General features: G+C 32.0%; 1 protein-coding gene across 1 annotated transcript; it reads right to left on the bottom strand.

The window, feature by feature from the left end:
- Positions 1-13846: 13846 nt before the first annotated feature.
- LOC123227861 lies at positions 13847-14455 on the bottom strand. The gene has a single exon (XM_044652985.1). The coding sequence runs from the start codon at positions 14453-14455 to the stop codon at positions 13847-13849; it is 609 nt and encodes a 202-aa protein (XP_044508920.1).
- Positions 14456-16453: the final 1998 nt, after the last annotated feature.

Here is a 16453-nt window from a genome sequence, read left to right as displayed (position 1 = left end):
CTTATTACTGTATCTGAAAAATCCCTTAGGATAATTTGCATCATAATACCTATTAAAAAGTTTAGAGCTGTAAACCAAACTTGATAAGTTGAAAATTTTCAATTTTGTTTGGTTTTATTTGGAATTTAAAGTAGTTTAATTTGATTTGACAGGGTAAGTAAATTATTCACTCAAAAATGGAATCGTTAAGGACTGATTGTCGATTTTGGTTCGAGCCCAAAATTGACTAACACCGGATAGGTTCAATTCTAGATTTGGGAGAACTAGATGCTATTGATTCTGATTCTAGTTCCAACCATATAGGACTTGGAACCTACCCAGGACTGAGTCAAAACTGAATTTTGGCTAACTAGATAAATCTCAAGTATAATAACTGGACTCACAACCATTATATGAGATAATTCAGAGTTTTATTAGTTATGAGATCAATGCAATTTGAACTCAGACTCTCTTCTTGGGGAATCTTGTAGCTCTACCACTTTTACTATCCTTTGGAGTCAACGCATGTGACATATTTCTAGTATTCATCTGTTATTAGTTTCTTTCTTTGAAGTTTATTGCATTTTAAGTCGATTAGAGTGCTTGTACAATTATTTCAAGAGTTGCTTAAATGAGCTACCATTGTTCAATGGGAATATAGAAATTAAAAAAAAAAAAAAACCTTATTTAGGTTAAAAAGTAGAGCTTTCTTTCAGTTAGAAAGATACATAGATCCTGTGTCACTAGGAATTAATTCAAAATCAAGATATTATGAAAACTGCTTAGTTAAATCTGGATTTGTTTGTTCATTCTATGTGATGTTTTTACGGTGGAGATCTAATTCTAGCATTTGTAAAAAGTTATAATTTTGGTCTTAATGATAGAATATCTTTGCAACTACGTTTATTGCAATTTAAGATTGTGTTATGCATCCTTGTTAAACACTCAATGTCACAAATTGACCATCAGGTTTGAGTGGCAATTGTTGGTTCCTTTGGCGGTGAAAGAAAATTACTTTAAAGCAAACTAGATTACTCGTAATCAAATAAAAACACTCTTATTGCTTATTCTAATTCTACTCATCTACATCACCCTTTTATAAGGGAGTTATATGCAATTTATTCAAATAAAATTAAACAAACTGATCCTAAAAATCAACAGAAAAACAACCAGTAAAACAAAACAGAATAGAGTTAGTCAAACTAATTTTTAGCTAAAGATCAGGTCACAAACATGTCTGGTTTGTTATCTTCAACACTCCTTGAAACTAGAACAGTTTGTATTGTCCTTTAGACTAATTTCCTTCATCCCAAGCACGCTCCTTAGCATTGAAAGACTCTTTTAAAATAGTGACTTGGTAAAGATATCAACCACTTACTCAAGCGTGTGATAATAAGCTACCTTCACGGAATTCTCTTTAACATGATCTCAAACAAATGAAACCTGGTATCAATGTGTTTGCTCTTTTGGATATTTTGCTAGCTTAATTGTAGATTTGTAATTTACATAAACTAAGATTGTCTCTTGTTATGGTTAAGAGTAGACAATGAATTTTTCAATCAAATTACTTCACAAACTGTGGAGGTAGCTATAACATACTCTGTTTCACATGAGGATAGCACAATAGTACTTTGTTTTTTCGATGACCAAGAAAAAACAATTGAAGAAGAAAAAAAAAACCTAACCTATAGTAATTTTCTTTTTCTTCAAAATCTTGACCCCGATCACTATTGGTATAACCAATCAATTCAAGCTTTTCACCATATGCATAAAACAAACTAAAACTCATTATGCCCTTCACATATTGCATAATTCTTTTTGCTACCTAACAATGTGATTCTTTTGGAGGTTCCATATAACGACATATAAGCTTACTTTGTATTCATGATTTTTTGATATCTTGTGATTCACTATGACTAGCGTGTTGACTACACTACAATTACTGATACCAAATTTATCAAGAATCTATCCCATGTACTCATTTTGTGAAATAAAAATTCCCTCAACCATGTGATGCGCTTGTATGCCAAGAAAATCGAACATGATTTCATTATCAGTCATTTCAAACCCTCTGAACATGTCTTGCTCAAATTGTGCAAATATATTTTCACTATTTCCTCTAAAAGTAAGTCATAAACATAAATGCATAACACCATGACTTCTCCATTCTCACATATTTTAATGTACATTAAATGCGCAAATGGACATTTTACAAACCCTTGTGCTAGTAAATACCCATAGATTCATGCATTCCAAGCTCTATGAGTTTGATTGAGTCTGTACAATGCTTTCTTCAAATGATAAAATTTGTGTTCTTAGATGTGTTAGTATTTCAGTGTTGTCTCACTTCCATATTGTTGCTTCATCAAAAATAACATCTTGATTTGCTTACCACCAATTTTCTTGTTTAAGGATTATACAACTTATAGGCCTTGAATTTTTCACAGTATCTCATGAATACACAATTTTCTCTGTGGTCATCAAACTTCATTTGTCTTGTAATAGGGACTTGTACATAGGCAACACATTCGAAGATTCTTAGATGTGTTAAACTTGGTTTAACTCCACTACACGCTTCTTATGGAGTCTTATTTATAACACTCTTTATTAGACACTAGTTCAACAAATATCTCGAACATGTCATTGCTTCAACCCAAAAAACTCTTGATAGTGCTTTTTCATTGAGTAGTGTCCAAGTCATATCCAAGATTGTTTGGTTCTTCCTTTATATGATTTTATTCTATTGTAAAGTGTAAACCTTTGTAAGTAGATGTTGTATAACATGATCTTTGCAAAAATTTTGGAATGCAATAAAGGTGTATTCTTCACCTCAGTTTGAATGAAGTGTTACAAGTTTACTCCCATTTTTTGTTTTGGTGTGAGCCTTAAATCTTTTGAACACTTCAAATCTAGGTTATTTCTCCCGAAGAAAACAAACCCACACTAGTCTATTGAAGTCATCGATAAATATTGTGAAATATATTTTATGTCCAAATGATATAGGTTTAAGAGGCCTACAAATGTTAGTGTTTACGAGTTATGGAGATGCTTGTGCTCTCCATGAGACTCCAATAGGAAAAGTTGTTCATGCTTGCTTTCTAAGCACACATGTGGCCATACATGTTCAGTTATTTTTAAATATGGTAGACATTATACTATGCCGCTTGTGGACAATAACTTCAAACTGTGAACATGGAAATGTTCAAAACATAGATGTCATTGCTCAGTTTCACTATTAATAATACTAGTGAGACAATATTCTGACTTGCTATTCAAATATAGTAGAAATATTCGATTTTTTGTCATTCTAACTCGGGGAATGAGTTTTCCTTGTGAATTTCTCAATTCCAAGAAATTATTTTCTGTGCAAATCATATGCTTCTCTTTTAGTAATTGTCCAAGACTTAAGATGTTGTTTTTCATATTTAGGATGTGGTAAACATCTAAGATAAATGTCATGGTTCCATTTTTTATTAGATGGCCACCTTTCCTTTTCCAACAATTGTCAACTTTGGGTCATCTCATAAACTAACAAGTCTCAACGAAATGTATTCATGCAACACAATGTAGACTTTCTTTCTTCCACACATGTGGTTACTTGCACCTTGGTCTAGGTATCGCATGTTGCTATACCTTTGAGTGATGAATTATGAACAAACAAAGTGTTGGTTCATATTCTCCTTTGTTCAATCCTTTAGCAATGTTTGGAAGTTTGTCATCATTGCTTGGACATTCAGAGACATAATGCCTTGTTTGTAGTTCCAACACTGCATGCTTAATTTTCTTTCAACAAATTGTAAATAAGTTGTCTTGATTAGAATTTCATGTCCACATTTGCGTCTACGAACTTGATAAGCGAGGCTTCCACGACCTTTTCCATATCTTCCACTATTATTTTCAAAAGATATTTTCAATCCTAAAGATTGTTCACAATCTGCAGTATCAACATGTTCTTGAATGTGCAATTCATGGACTCAAAGTGACCCTAATAACTCCTCGATTGTCATGATCTCTAAATCTTTTGACTCTTCAATGGTCATGACTGCATACTCAAATTTTGCAATAAGAGGGCTTAACATTTTTGTTAATTTGAATTAGGTTTGTTAAGAATGTTTATACAAGATTAGTGAGATTAACAAACAATCAAATAAGATAAAACAACACAAGAAATCAACAAGAGAAAAATAAGGACAAAAGAAATACTTAGTTGAGGTTCCGATTTGAAACCCTACATCCAAGGCAGAGACAAGTCTCTTAGTCGAATCCACTATAGAACATAAGCGATTACAGCTTACACAATACCCTTCGATTTACACCTCACACGACTTTAACACACCGTGAAACAATGCCTCCCACCAAGCCTTCATCAAGACTCAAGACACTTGCACAATCGGAGAAAACCAGAAGATTTCTCCCTGGCTCAACTAAATTCACAAGAACAAGGACAAAACCCTAATCGCAAAAAAGAGTAGAACAGAGCAAAGAGAGCCGACTTAATCATTTCAAGTCAAGCGCTCAACCTTAATATACTTAAGGTTACATTTCAGTGCAAAGACTAAATTGCCCTTTAGCTTCAAATTACATTACAGACCATAACAAACTATATAATGACTAAACTCTCCTTAACACCTTTAAGCCACATTCTTCATAGCTTCACCTTGGCTTAAACTGAAAAAGAAGTGTATTCCACTAGGAGACCTTCTCTGCAATTTTTCTGTCACAATTTTGAAGATTTTCAGAAAGTTTAAAGTTTTCTTGAACTTGCTCACAGGAACAGCTTTAGTTAGTATATCTGCTGGATTCACACTACTCATGATCTTCTCAATCAATGCTTGCTTGTTGGACAACACATCTCTGATGAAGTGAAACCTCACATCAATATGTTTAGTCCTCTCATGATATGCACTATTTTTAGAAAAATGAATGGCACTCTGTGAATCACTATAAATCATAGGAATATCTGAACTCAGACCTAGTTCCAATGTAATTCCCTTCAGCCACATAGCCATCTTCACAGCTTCTGTCAAGGCAATATATTATGTTTCAGTGGTGGATAATGCCACAATAGACTGCAAGTTACATTTCCAGCTCACAATATTCCCACCATAGGTAAAAATATAACCAATTAGAGATCTTCTTTTATCTAGATCAGCTGCAAAGTCTGAATCACAAAATCCTTTAACAAGTAAACTGTTAGTAGAATCATATGTGAATAATAACCCAAGGTTTGCAGTACCTTTAAGATATTTCATCAACCATTTTATAACATACCAATGTTCTTTACAAGGATTGCTCATAAATCTACTTATTAAACTAATAGCATAAGCAATATCAGGTCTTGGACCAATCATTGCATACATCAAACTACCTACTGCATTTGAATAAAGTATTTTATTCATAAATTCATATTCAATAGTAAACAGATTGATAGTATATTTTAATTTAAAATGAGCACCTATAGGAACATTAACAGATTTTGATTCAGACATATTATATAAGCTCAATACCTTCTTAATATATCCTACTTGTGACAAAAACAAAGATCTCTTACTTCTATCATTTTCAATATCCATACCTAATATTCTTTTTGCTGACCCTAAATCTTTCATAACAAATTTAGTTTTCAGCATTTGTTTTAAATTTATCAAAGCAGACATATCTTTGGAAGCTAGAACCATATCATCAACATACAAAAGCAAGTAAACATAATATCCAGCATCATATTTTAAATAATACACACAATGATCATAATTGCATCTCAAAAACCCAATAGACAGAACAAACTCATCAAACCTCTTATACCATTGTCTAGGAGACTGCTTTAGCCCATACAGAGATTTGTGAAGCAAACAGACTTTGTTTTCAACTCCAGGTTCTACAAAGCCTTCGGTTGCTCCATAAGAATTTGTTCTTCCAAATTTCAATGCAAGAATGTTGTTGTGACATCCATCTGTTCTAGTTCCATATCAAATAACATAACAGCTGATAGTATGAGTCTTATTGAAGTATGCTTCACTACAGGGGAAAACACTTCATGGTAATCTATCCATTCTCTTTGTGAGAAACCTTTTGCCACCACCCTTGCTTTAAATCTTGGTTGTTCTACTCTTGGAATACCTGGTTTTCTTTTAAATACCCACTTGCATCCAATTACCTTTTCTTTCAATGGTCTATCAACAAGTGACCAGGTGTTATTCCTTTTTAGAGATTCTATTTCAGTTTCCATTGCTTTTAACCAATCTGAGCTATATTTACTTTCACAGGCTTATGTGTAATTCAGGGGTTCACTCATCTCAATCAAGTCTCCTATTTGAAAAGCATAAGAGATGAGATCAACTTAAGCATATCTTGAAAGTGGTCTTATTTCTCTCCTTGGTCTATCTCTAGCTAGTTGATAGTTAGATAAACTCTGTTTTTCTAGGTTATGAGGACACTCAACTTGACTCTGTGGTGAGGGTTACTGATTCAAGTCTGTGATTTTGTACTTTAAAGTACGAATTGTATCCAAACCCAAATCAGGTCCCTTACTAGACTCTAAGGACTGAGTTGCAGACTCAATACCACTTTGGTTACCTGACACAGGTGTCTCCACCTCAAACTGAACCTATCCAGATTTTCCTTCTAAAGAGAAAAAATCTTTATAAACTTTTAATTCATTAAAAGTAACATTCTTGCTAACAACACACTTATGCTCTTTTAACAGCTATATTTTATAACCCTTAGTGCCTGTGGGATACCCTAGAAAAATAGCCTTTAAAGCTCTTGGGTTTAGTTTACCTTGACTAACATGCACATAGACAAGGCATCCAAAAGGTTTCAAGTGATGCAAAGAAGGTGGTCTGTTTGACCACATTTCAATTGGGGTTTTAAAGCCTACAACAGATGATGGTGACCCATTTATCAAATAGCAGACAGTTGCTACAGCTTCAGCCCAAAACTTCTTGCCTAAACCAGAATTAGCTAGAATACATCTAACCTTATTTAGGATGGTCCTATTCATTCTCTCAGCCAAACCATTTTGTTATGGTGTTTCACTACATGTTCTATGCCTAAGTATACCATGTTTCTTGCAAGAATCAGAAAAATGTTTGTTGCAATATTCAAGGCCATTGTCAGTTTTGAGCACTTTAATTTTCTTATTAGTTTGGTTCTCAACTAGATTTTTCCAGTCTTTAAAGCACTCAAAAGCCTCATCTTTGTGTTTTAGGAAATAAACCCATACTCTCCTAGAGTAGTCATCAATGAGTGTCATAAAATAGTATAAATGAGATAGTGAATCAGGAACATGAGGGGAACCCCACAAATCAGAATGCACATACTCAAGTATGCCATTGGATCTACATGTGACAGTAGAAAACTTTAATTTATGAGATTTGCCAAGCACATAGTTTTCACAAAACTTTAAATCAGAAAGCTTGTTTTGATCAATAAGCTTTAGTTTACACAATTCATTCAAGCCTGCCATACTAATATGCCCAAGTCTTTTATGCCATAAGATTGTTTCATCCAAGTTATCATGAGCAGAATGCATGTTATCAGACACCACACAACCTTCTAATATATATAACCCATTTGATAGTTTTCCTTTCATTACAACTAAAACACCTTTCATGATTTTTAAAACATCTTTTTCAGATTTATAGGAAAAACCATTTAAATCAGGTGAACCAAGAGAAATCAAATTTCTTCTTAACTTAGGCACTAACCTAACATTTTCAAAAGTTTTTATAGAACCATCAAACATTTTAAACTTGACATTACCAATAGCAATCACATCATATCATAGGAATCATCATTACCCATCAAAACTTTCCCTCTATTTATGTATTTTAAATCAGTAAGCCATTCTTTCCTAGGAGTCATATGAAAAGTACAACCAGAGTCCATTACCCACTCTTCATCTAACCCTACTTCAGAAAGGACTAACAATTCTGCACTTCCATACCCCTCAAGAAAATTTGCTAGTTCTAGGTTTTCAGATTTATTAGAATGAACCTTCTTTTTCTCTGGACAATTTCTTTTAAAGTGGCCCTCTTTATGACATAACCAGTAAGTTTTCTTTAATCTAGATGACTTCTTATTAGTTGAGTTATTCCTTTTTTCTTGTCTGCCCCTAATCTGAAGGCCCTCCCCAATGGATTTCCTCTCAAATTTTATTTCTAAATCTTTAGACCTTAGGCCCCTAAAACTTCATCCAGTGATAAAGAATCTCTCCCATATTTTATGGCAGCTTTAACATCCTTAAAAGATTCAGGTAAAGCATTCAAAATTATTATTGGCTGATTTTCATCTGATATTTTTCATCAATACTATTCAAATCAATAACAATTCTATGCAAATCATCAGGATTATCATCAAAGACTTAGTGGGGTCTATTTTAAATCCAAATAGCTGTTCTTTCAAATATATTTTATTTGTCAGTGATTTAGTCATATATAGGGATTCGAATTTTAACCATACTTTTGCAGCAGTATTAGCATCATCAATTTTTAGCAACACATTATTAGACAGATGCAAAATTAATAAAATGTAAGTTGTTTCCATTACCTCAGCTATGTCAACATCAGTCATACCTTCAGGGAAATCAGATGGTTTTCCCAATGCTTTTGCACATTTCTGATGAACCAGTACTGTAAACATCTTCTTTTTCCATATGTTGAAATCGCCCTTGCCATCAAACTTCTCGATATCGATTCTAGTTGGACCCATTATTCTTCGCTGACAATTTTCTTTGTAATCTTTTGGCAAGAAGCAAGATTAGTAATACTAGAGAATATATATAGCAAGATTAGTAATACTAGAGAATATATATAAAGACAAAGATTTTAAAAAACCACCAGAAATCGATCAATCAAAACACGAAACCCTAACCGGCTCTGATACCACTTGTTAATTTGAATTAGGTTTGTTAAGTATGTTTATACAAGATTAGTGAGATTAGCAAACAGTCAAATAAGATAAAACAACACAAGAAATCAACAAGAGAAAAATAAGGACACAAGAAATACTTGGTTCAGGTTTCGATTTGAAACCCTACATCCAAGGCAGAGATAAGTCTCTTAGTCGAATCCACTATAGAACATAAGCGATTACAACTTACAGAATACCCTCCGATTTACACCTCACATGACTTTAACACACCGTGAAATAATGCCTCCTACCAAGCCTTCATCAAGACTCAAGACACTTGCATAATCGGAGAAAACCAGAAGATTTCTCGTTGGCTTAACTAAATTCACAAGAACAAGAACAGAACCCTAATCGCAAAAAAGAGCAGAGCAGAGTAAAGGGAGCCGACTTAATTATTTCAAGTCAAGCGCTCAACCTTAATATACTTAGGGTTACATTTCAGCGCAAAGACTAAATTGCTCTTTAGCTTCAAATTACATTACAAACCATAACAAACTATATAATGACTAAACTCTCCTTAACACCTTTAAGCCACATTCTTCAATTTTTTCAATCACACATTCATCTATAAGTTTCTTGTACTTTCTATGCGTTTAATTGACAATAGGGATTAGTCTTGAATGATAGGTATATATAATTTGAATTTAAGAGAATAAAAGTGTTTATGTTGGATTCAATAAATTTTTTAAAGAAAAGCCACTTGAAACAATCGAACGATTTGTTACTTTGACATGTGAAAAAATTGCTAGAAACCCTGTTTATTTTATTTTTTATTTTTTGCATTGTTAGGGGGCTTTAGTAATTTAAATGGGTCACCTAAACAAAATTATGAAAAATCCCCTAATGGTGCAAAAATTTAATTAAAAAAAAAAAGTATCTCTCCTCATTTAAAAAACCTGAAAAAATCCATGTTAAAAAAATTACATGGTGGAGAGAATTTAATCAAGTTTCTTTGTTGTTTGATCTATTTAATCACCTCTAAATCTTGAAAATTGCATGCCTTCACAGAATGCACACATATTACATCATTTAAACATTTATAAATAATAAATATCTAAATAATAATATATACATTAACAATAAACTAACACAACAAAAATGTACAATTATTGTAACAATAAAGATCAACACAAATAAAAGTTAAGGTTGATTTTAAGAATTTGATATGATGACCTTTCTTGGTTAATTTCGCTTTTAAACGTGAGTTCTTGTATTTAAAGGTTTTGGTAAAAGGTTAGAGATAAATCAAAATTATAAATTTTATTTGTATAGATTAATTTAATTAAATATAATTATATATAAACGTTAATTTAAATGTGAACGATCATATTCTTACATTTTAGAATTTCTTTTTCTCTCACCAGAGTTGTTTTCGTATGATTATAATTTTTTTTATTATTTTGATTTTATTTTTTACTCTATACATTATTTATCTTAATTGTTATTTTGGGATATTAAGTCACTTTTTTTTTATTTTATATATGTAGTCTAAAACATAAAATTAAAATTCATTCAATTAAAACTCACCCAATCAAACAAAAATTCATTCAATTAAGACATAAAATTCACCTAATCAATAACATGAGATGAAAATGTAAAAATTTTTAATAACTTTGATGATGAGAAGGTTAACCAGATGGTTGGTCGAATAATTAGCTGAGTAATTGGTCAATCAGTCAAACACCTAACTAACTAATTTATTTTTAAAAAATTAGTTATCAACCAATTTATTTTTAAAAATTGGTTGATTGGCCGATCAACCTATCCAACCAATCATCCTGTCAATCTCAAATTTTATAATTTTTTTTTTGTTAATGACATAATTAATTTAAAAAATAATTATATTTATATAATAAAAAAATAACTATATAGGTATATAAAGCAAAATAAATAACTTTTTCAATCATTATCGCTAGTATTAATTGATTTAACTTTTAACGGCTAGAAAAGTGTTCGGTCAATTTAATGCATTCACCTACGCCTTATTAATACTCACCAATACGGTTGGAACAAAAATTTGCCATATTCTGAGGTGGCAAGATCTCTATCCAACTTGGCTATCAGTTGACTGCCACCTAGTCTTGCGTTTTCCCTACGATAGTAATTGAAAGCGAAACCTATCAAATCCTTCTAATATCATCCTGTAATAAAAAATGTAATAATTTTTTTTTTTATAAAATTATTTTTGAGAAAACCCTCAAATTAAATAACATATCTCTAAATTTGTATTAAATTGATTTTTTTACTCTTAATTTATATTAATTTTAATTTAAAATTAATTTAAAATTAATTTTTGTCAATAACATTCATCGTCAATGTTGTTAAGAGTTGTACCGATCATGAATCTGTCACCCATGAATACTACTACTATCAAATAAAATCTTAGTTCCATTATTGTACACCCTGTCACCCATAGGCCTTGATATGATCAGAGTCGGTTTAATTTTAAAAGTTAATTTGATTCGATTTAGTTCAACTTAAATTTGTTTAATTAAAATTTGAATCAAAGGATTTGACTTGTTTTTAATTCGAATCGAACTTGAGCTAAGGGGTGTTTGACTCAATTCAATTTGAATCCAATTCAAATTTCTGGCTCAAATTAGTAGTTCAAATTCGTAACTCAATTTAGCTCGAATTTAGTAGTTCAAATTAACAATTTGAAAACACAACTCATTTCGGCTCGAATATGTGGCTTGAATAAGAAATTTTGAATATTATTTGAGTAAAGCGACATCATTTTGTTAATAAACCATGAACTCGAATCATAAATCCGAACCATACATTCGAGTCATCAATTCGAACCATTAATTCGAGCTAAATCAAACTACAAATTCAAATAATTAATTCGAGCTATGAAATTAAGACAAACTTGAATTGAATCGAATCGAATTAAGTTATTTTTTATTTGAGCTAAACTCGAATCGTATCTAATTTTGGCTCGACGAACTCCAACTGAATTTGAGTCTAACCATTTTTTATTCCAATCAAAGTCGAGCCAAGGTGTGTTCAGGCTCAACTTGACCCGAATCCACCCCTAGTTACCTATGCAAGATCCTGTAGAGATATACACCAATTCAAATATTATCTATCACAGGGAAGTAGATGTATAAACTAATCATCCCCAAGTCAAGCATACACATATATTAGTCCATAAGCTTGCTTAAACTGATATATTAAGCATGAAATGAATAATGAATATACAGAGTTGTGCGACGTGCAGATTATTCAATTTTTAGTCTTTTTTGGTTTGGGATGAGAAATGGTATGATCCGAAGAAAGAGAGAGTGCGGTGAGGAAAGTCTTCTTCTTGGCAAGATCACTGAAAGCACAATGAACAACAATTGAAAGACGACAAGTTTGCAATTCTCCCTTAGCCATTGACCTGACCCTATCTTCGAAGCTCTGTATCAATGAAACAGAACATCAAGTCTATTAATTAACAAACAAAACAGAAAGTCACTTACTTACTCCTCATCCCCGGTTCCATCGACCAAATAAGTACGTTTAAACGAAAACAAATTAAACAAAGAAGAGATTGGAATTCCAAGTAACGCAAATAATATATCAGATCCAAACGAAAGGAAAATTTTCAATTGAAGACAAAAACACACGAAAAGATAAAGAGACTGAGATAATGAAACGATAGAGAGAAAGAAAAAAAAGTATTTAATGATAATTTATTTGTATTAAGAGTGTAAATAATATTGATAAAATGATATAAATAATTTTTTATTATAAAATTAATATTTAATTTTAACAAAAAAGTGAAAAAATTGTTTTTTTTTTTAACTTATAGGATAAGAATTTATTGTTTCATTAAATGATAAGATCTAATCAAAATAAAGTTCGTCAATAATAGATTTAAACGAAAAGTAATATATAACAAGATTTGACAATCCAAATTAAGTTGAGAGTGAGCAAGAGCAACGATATCAGAAAGTTGTGCGTAATATTGAAAGAGTGATGATAGTATAAGGGCCAAATCACATAATTACAAGAAGTTACATGGGAGGTTAATGACGACGTAAGGACAATTATAGTGAGAGAGGAATAGTCTTTAATAATTTTTTTTTAATAATTATGAACCAAAAGTGAATAATTAGAGAACAAACTATTATTTAGTTCTAATATTGAAAAAAAAAGTTTTTTAACAATTTTGTAAAAAAATAAATAAATAAATTTTACCAACAAATTTAATAAACTAATGAAAAATTTTGTTAAATTTGGTTGAGGGCGACACTTGTGGTTATAAACAAGCGAAGACTAACATAACAGTGATTTTTTATATTTTTTTTTAGCTTTTATAATTATGAATTAGATGGGTAATAAATTTATAAATTTTTTAGTAATAATATTTTTGTTTTTTGAAATGATTTTTTAATTAAAGTTTGAGGTAAAAATAATCATTCAAGATTAAATAAATTATAAAATATTAAATGTTATCTTTACCGATTAAATCTCTTATCCGAACCTAAATTTAAAATCGAGTAAAATTTGACCATAATAATAAGAATATTTTATTAAATATTAAACAAAGTCAATCAAATCATATATTCTTTTATTGAATTAATAATAAAATATTTTTTTGCCTTATTTATATTTTTGTCTGATGCTGACACTTACTTCTTCTCTTCCCAAGTCACCCACGGAGGACCAGCACTCTCCCTCACCAGCGTTTGCGGTCTCATCCCGTGCCTGCGCCGCCATTCTCTCCGGCGATTAATCAGACAAACTGTAATTTCATTGAAACATAATGGATTTCCAATTTCTTCAGGATTCTGATTAACAATTCGATGCGGATTTTCTTTGGTTCTTTTCGAAAAAAGGAATTAATAGTCCTACGATAAAGCAATAAACATTAAAATCTAAAAAAAGAAAATTCTGTGGACATTAATTAATTAATTAATTAGTTTATATATTGACAATATTTCTGGACAGCCAGGTAGCTATTTTTACTCTACTCGCTACAGACTGCTACACTAAGAAACGACATGTCGTTTTCCGGTGAGTACTTAACGTGAGTGGGAGACGGCGAAGGTGTGAAGTACGGAGTCGAAGCACACGGAGTGGAAAACGGCGTCGGATCGTCATAATCAACACCAACATCTGCCACTTTTACCACAACCGCACCACTCTCACCCTCTAAACGCACCGTTTTGCTCTTCGCTCTCTGATCATTCTCAGCTTCGGACGTCTCGGTCCCTTCTCTCTCTTCTTCTCTAATAGTGAACAAAACCCTCGACGGTCCGTACATCCCCAGCTGCCAATTCGCCACGTCATCATCGTCAACCGCCACCACCACTGCCGCCGACTCTGGCGGGTCCGAAACCGTTGGGTTTCCCGCGGGTTCGATCCGGGACTGGTTCTTCAAGCAGAAAAAGTACAGAAGCTGCTCCTTCGATGACGAAAATTTGTAAAACGGGTCCCCTGGAGGTATATCAGGGCTGTTCCGTCGCCGGAAAACTTGCTTCCGCCATAAAACATAAAGAAGATTGGCTAATAACGCCAAAAGAGAGACTGAAAATACTATAGTGAGCACAGTGCCTAGCTTCGTTAAACCGTACATGGCTGTTTAGATTATGATATGAGGAAGAGTTAAAAGATAAAGGTGAAATCTTTCAATGTTTTTAGCAAGAGAGGAAAAGTTCACTTGTGAATTGTGATAAAGGGAAATGACTCTGATTACTTCGGTGACAAAACTTTCTTAGAAAATACGGTTGGAAAAGAAGACCATAATGATGACATGGACATGCTTTTTATAAATTCGAATCAGTTAGGTAGATGAGAAGTTACTTTCACTGCCTCCTTCTCTCAGTTAAATGCTCCCTTTGGGGTTTAATTAATCAACAGAGTTCCCATTCAGGTATAAAATATAACAATTTACCTCTTCTAATCACTGTTATGTTAGATTTCCATTAATTAACATATACATATTTTATAGGGTTAAATTCAAAATAAACTTGTTTGACCTCAAAATAAGTTTGATTTAAATGAATTCAAATATAAACCAGAGACAATGAACACAAACCCGAGTACAAGTTGGGAAGTTGAAATGAAAATGAACCTTAGCCTAAGCCAAAACGTGAGTGGTGCTTATCTTGCTCAGCTTGTGATCTGAGCATGGCTTGCTTGTGGAATAACTTATTCCTACCCCAAAAATGGCGTCATCTCGTGTGTAACCTAATTTGCATAATGTGGTCTTCTTTCTTTTCTCCACCTTCGTGAGTTGCGATTCTTGCAAAGCCAAAGTGTAATCTAAATTGACAAGTTTTCTAGTTATATGAGATGACCAAAGACAACAAAATGACAGACTTATCGATAATGAGACAGTAGGCTCATTGATAAAACAACAAGCTCCTATTTACTTTTCTTTCTGTCACTGTTGACGTTTCCATATAAACAAATTATCGCCGCTGATGAGAATAGTATACTAGTTTACATGCTTCATATGTTATCTGCAGAACAACTAATACTTAAATTTCTTCTAAGAGGTTGCGACTCATCTAGGCGTGTTTGATTTTTGCATGTTACTTGTTTGCGATTTTGGGTTGTGTTTAATAGCAAATCAGGTACATGGGTTCTTGTTCTTTTGCTTTCTCTTGTTTTTAGAGTGTTTTCGAGACATCATTTATGAATTCTCACTTATTTGATTTTTTTTTTTCTTTACTAATTTGAACAAACATATCTCAAGGGTGTATTTTCAATATCCAAGGATGCAAAAAGTTTGGCAATAAAAAAGGAGCCTGAAATGGCAACCTAAAGTTGAGCCGAATAATAGAGTTGAGATGAGTATCTTGTGTGAACTCGAGCAAGTGCACATGAACCCAAACTAATGCGAGCCATAACAAGTAGTAAAATTACCTAATGAGCTGAACATAAACACATGATTGAGTAAGTTAGACGAGTTCAAACTGAGTTTAGTCCAAAACGAGTTAAACCTTGTTCAGGCTCAGCTTGATGATTCATTTCCAACCCTAATATTTTACACTTAATCCCACAAATTGAATAGCAAAATCTTAATTGAATAATGAAGGTAGGGGGTTAGTTGTTATTTATGAAACCTAAGAAGGAACATATTGCTTTATAAAATCTCCGGGAAAATTTGTTAAACAATTTCTTTTCTGGATTGGAAAAATCTAAGTCTAAGACTTTTACTATAGTAGGGCTTCCTTCGGTATTTAGGTGATAGATAATCTAAATTGCATTAATTGTAACTACTACACATGTTTGTAGGTCGGGTCATACCAACTCCAACTCTGATTTAGTTTATCGGGTTATGGCTTAGGTTGGGTCATAGGCCCACACAATGATAGACTTTCAAATCAAATTGAGTCTTAATCAGGATAATTCATATGATCGATTTAAACAAATTTTAAAAAATTTAAATATAAATTATTTTTTAATTATTAAAATAAAAAATAATATCCTAAATATTTTATTTATAATTCTTCACTTGTGACGGAGAAATACCATAGTTATATGATAAAAAATATTATAACATAATATAAATAAATTAATATTTTATAATTACAAACATATATATATATATATATATATATATATA

Source organism: Mangifera indica, chromosome 10 (genome assembly GCF_011075055.1).
Source record: "Mangifera indica cultivar Alphonso chromosome 10, CATAS_Mindica_2.1, whole genome shotgun sequence".
NCBI lineage: Eukaryota > Viridiplantae > Streptophyta > Magnoliopsida > Sapindales > Anacardiaceae > Mangifera > Mangifera indica.
This window is presented reverse-complemented; position numbering and strand designations above follow the sequence as displayed.

Excerpts from the sequence above, each read along its gene's own strand:
- LOC123227861 (XM_044652985.1), bottom strand. The coding sequence starts at position 14,455 with ATGTACGGTTTAACGAAGCTAGGCACTGTGCTCACTATAGTATTTTCA.